This window comes from Carlito syrichta, unplaced genomic scaffold (assembly GCF_000164805.1).
Source record: "Carlito syrichta isolate Samal-C Ts95f unplaced genomic scaffold, Tarsius_syrichta-2.0.1 Scaffold135784, whole genome shotgun sequence".
Taxonomy (NCBI): domain Eukaryota; kingdom Metazoa; phylum Chordata; class Mammalia; order Primates; family Tarsiidae; genus Carlito; species Carlito syrichta.
Genome location: NW_007079880.1, coordinates 130,585 through 134,070, shown reverse-complemented (window position 1 = coordinate 134,070; position 3,486 = coordinate 130,585). Strand labels below are relative to the sequence as shown.

Sequence of the window (3,486 nt, the reverse complement as noted above, 5' to 3'; positions counted from 1 at the left end):
GCCCAGGCGCGGGTCGGGTCGGACGGGCCCTGCCTCGGGGGCTCCGCGGCGGCAACTCGCGGCTGGTGCAGCCAAGGGGCCCGCGGGGCCCTGCTTGCTGCGGCGCCGTCCCAGGCGGTCCCCGGCACGTGGAGGCGCTCGGCTGTCTGTGAAATGAATGGATCCCGAGGTCCGAGACGAACTCGTTACCCCCCACCCAGCGCAACAACCTTCCGTTTTCGCTGCAGCGCCTCCATTCCTCGCCAGGAGCCCGGAGTCGTCCTTGCCCCTTCAGGCGTGAATCCCAGGTGCCAGCGCTCTGACCTCGAGGGGACTCGGGTGCTGCCCCCTCCCCCGGCTCCACACCCGCGCACCGGGGTTATCCCCTCTCTTCTCTGGACCACCTTCCCCCGGAGCTGCCATCCCTTCCGACCTGTGCCCACAGTGTCCATGTGCGCCAGATCTGACTGGGTCTCCCTGTGCTTAAAACCCTTCCATCGCTCCCTAGTCCGCTCAGAATAAAATACAGACGCCTCCTCTGGCACACAGAAAAAGAGAATAATAGATTCAAACTGGACTTTTTCAAGAGCAACGGAAGCCAAAGAGAAAACAACCTTCATCCTACCTTTGAGGGTATGAGGTACATATTATATATATCCAGAACGAGGATGAAGTCTTGGCATTTACAAATACAAAAGCCATAAATGTGTCACTAGCAGACCCTCCCTAAGGGAAATTCTAAAGGAGGAATTTCGTGCAGGGAGAAGGTGATTCCAGACAGAGATCTGATGCAATAGAGAATAAGAACAATGAAGAACATTGATAGGATAAAACAATAGCAATGTCTTCTGGATAAAAATAGAATTAAAACAGACAACAGAGATGGCATGTAACTTGCAGGTGGAGTTAAGTGTTCTAAGATTCTTACATTCTTCAGGAGGAAAGTGAAGATAAAGATCAAAGAATTTGATGTGTTAAGAATCCAAGTTGTCATTACTGAGATAAACACGATAGGAATAGAAATACAGTGTATATTTATCCAAATTATTAGAGGGGGAAATAGAATGGGAAAATGAACCAAAACAATTCTAAACTAGTCAAGAATGGAGAGAAAAATACATACAAGACAGGTGGGACAAACAGATGATAGGTGTAATTTTAAATGTTCTATCATTCAGTAAATGCAAGTGGGCTAAATGTTGTAGCTAAAATACAAAGACAGTAAGACTGCATAAATTGCTAGATGCAATGTACGAGAGACATAAGGATACTGAAAGGTCAAAAGTAAACACACAGGGGAAAATGCCATGCAAATGCTAACCAAAAGAAGACGGAGCAGTTATTTTAATATCGGGAAAATACATCACTGAGATGAATAAGGTCACTTCATAATGGAAAGGGTCTAATTCACCAGAAAAATAAACAATTTCAGATTTGTATTCAAATATTATAGCCTTAAAAATATAAGAAACATGAAGGGAAGTCAACCAAAAGCTAGACAAACCCACAACTAAGACAGGAGATTTTAACACACATCCTTCTGTAGTCAGCAGGACAAGGTGAAAAATATCCAAGACGGATATAGGAGATTTGAACATGATTAATACACTTAACTTGTAGATGAAAGGTACCTATAGAAATCTAGAAGAAACTTAGCTTATTCTTTAGTCTTTTTGCCTCAGTGTAACCATTAGAAAGCATTCAGAAATTCTACTGCAGGACAAACAGCAGCCTATCCCATCCCACCTAGGCAAACCTCCTTCAGATACAAGATCAGGACAGCCCAAATGACCACCCCACCATTGGTCAAGGAATTTGTGAATTGCAAATATCTAACAAGTCTCTTGCAGGAATCACTCCTCCCCAGGGCTAACCTACTTGACACAAGGAAGCCCCACCATGGCAGCAATCATGTGACTAACCCACCCATCCGCCCACTGTCCATCACCTGACATTATCAGTACCTGCGCTTGTCTGCTCCTTCGTGATGACGTGGAGGCAGACCACCACCCAGTCACCTTAATGATCCTCCCCCGTCTAGGGCAATGGTTAAAAGAACTCAACCACCAGCAACCAGGGCCATTGCCTTGCTAGAATCTGGTGTGGCCATGTGCTCTTTGAGCCATGGCTGTCACCATGCTTCCTGACTTTGGCCCCCTCCTCCATCATGGGGAGGTGAATCTTCACTCTTCCTTCTCTTTCTCTCTCTAATTTACTTCTAAATAAACTTTTTTTTCTTAACATTTTTGTGTGTCTCAATTCTTTGCATTTACTCGGATCACTGGGTTCCCAGCGCGCACCTCCGACTTGCCATCCCCGGCAGTGCTGCGCACCTCGCCTCACCTTTCCACCTTCACCAGGTCTCTCCGTATCCTAACAGTGGACTTTTATAGAACACTGTCCGCAACAGTAGAATGCTCTCCAAGACATACAGAACACTTACAAAAACAGTTAATCTCAAGAAATTTCAAAGCCTGAAATAATAGCACATTCTCTGATCACAACACATATAAGCCAGAGATCAGTAACAAAAAGATAACTTCAAAAGCCCCACATGGCCCAGGCATGGTGGCTCACGCCTATAGTAATAGCGCTTTGGGAGGCTGAGGCAAGGAATTCAAGACCAGCCTGGGCAACTTGGTGAGACCTCATCTCTACAATAAATCAAAAAATTAGCTGGGCATGATGGCATATGCCTGTAACTCCCTCTACTTGAAAGATTGAAGCAGAAGGATCACCTGAACCCAGCAGGTTCGAAGTTGCCGTGGCCGTGAGTGTGCCACTGCACTCCAACCTGGGCAAGAGTGAGACTCCGACTCAAAAATAAAAAAAGAAGGCAAGAACAAAGGCAAGGGAGAAAATAATGAAACAGGATCAGCAAAAATCAAAATTATTTCTCTGAAAAGACTAATAATATGGACAACCCCCCTGGTGAAATTGATCAAGAAAAAAAAATCAACTAACATCAGGAATGAAAAACTAAAAAGAATCTGCTGACTTTTTTTTTAATGAGTCAGGGTCTCTATCTCCCTGGCTGGAGTGCCGTGGCACTATCATGGCTCACTGCAGCCTCCATCTCCTGGGCTCAGGAGATCCTTCTGCCTCAGCCTCCCAAGGAACTGGGACTACAGGCACCTGCCAGCACGCCTGGCTAATTTTTTAATTTTTTTATAGAGACAAAGTCTCACTAGGCTGGTCGCAAACTCCTGGGCTCAAGTGATACTCCTGCCTCGGCCTCCCAAAGTGCTGGGATTACAGACATGAGCCACAACACTCAGCCAGAAAGTGTGTTTTTAAATGTTCATTGCAAAAATATTTGTAATAACCTGAAACTATCTAGGAATATAGGACTAAAATAAAATAAATAACCTGAAACTGGTAACAGCCCCTACAATAAAAACATCCAGTAGGCTGGGCAAGTAAAGTCTGCAATATTCATTCACTGGATTAGCAACCAGAATTGAAATGGGATGAACTTCAGTGACAGACATCAATTTTTATGAATCT

The 3,486-nt window shown here is 45.0% G+C and overlaps 1 protein-coding gene across 1 annotated transcript in view; it reads right to left on the bottom strand.

The window, feature by feature from the left end:
• The window catches only part of CBX7 (chromobox 7), an 18,833-nt gene extending 18,402 nt beyond the window's left edge, over positions 1–431 (bottom strand). Inside the window, exon 1 of the mRNA XM_021708334.1 lies at positions 354–431. Coding sequence (XP_021564009.1) covers positions 354–431 — 78 coding nt within the window. The remainder of the gene's footprint in view (positions 1–353) is intronic.
• Positions 432–3,486: the final 3,055 nt, after the last annotated feature.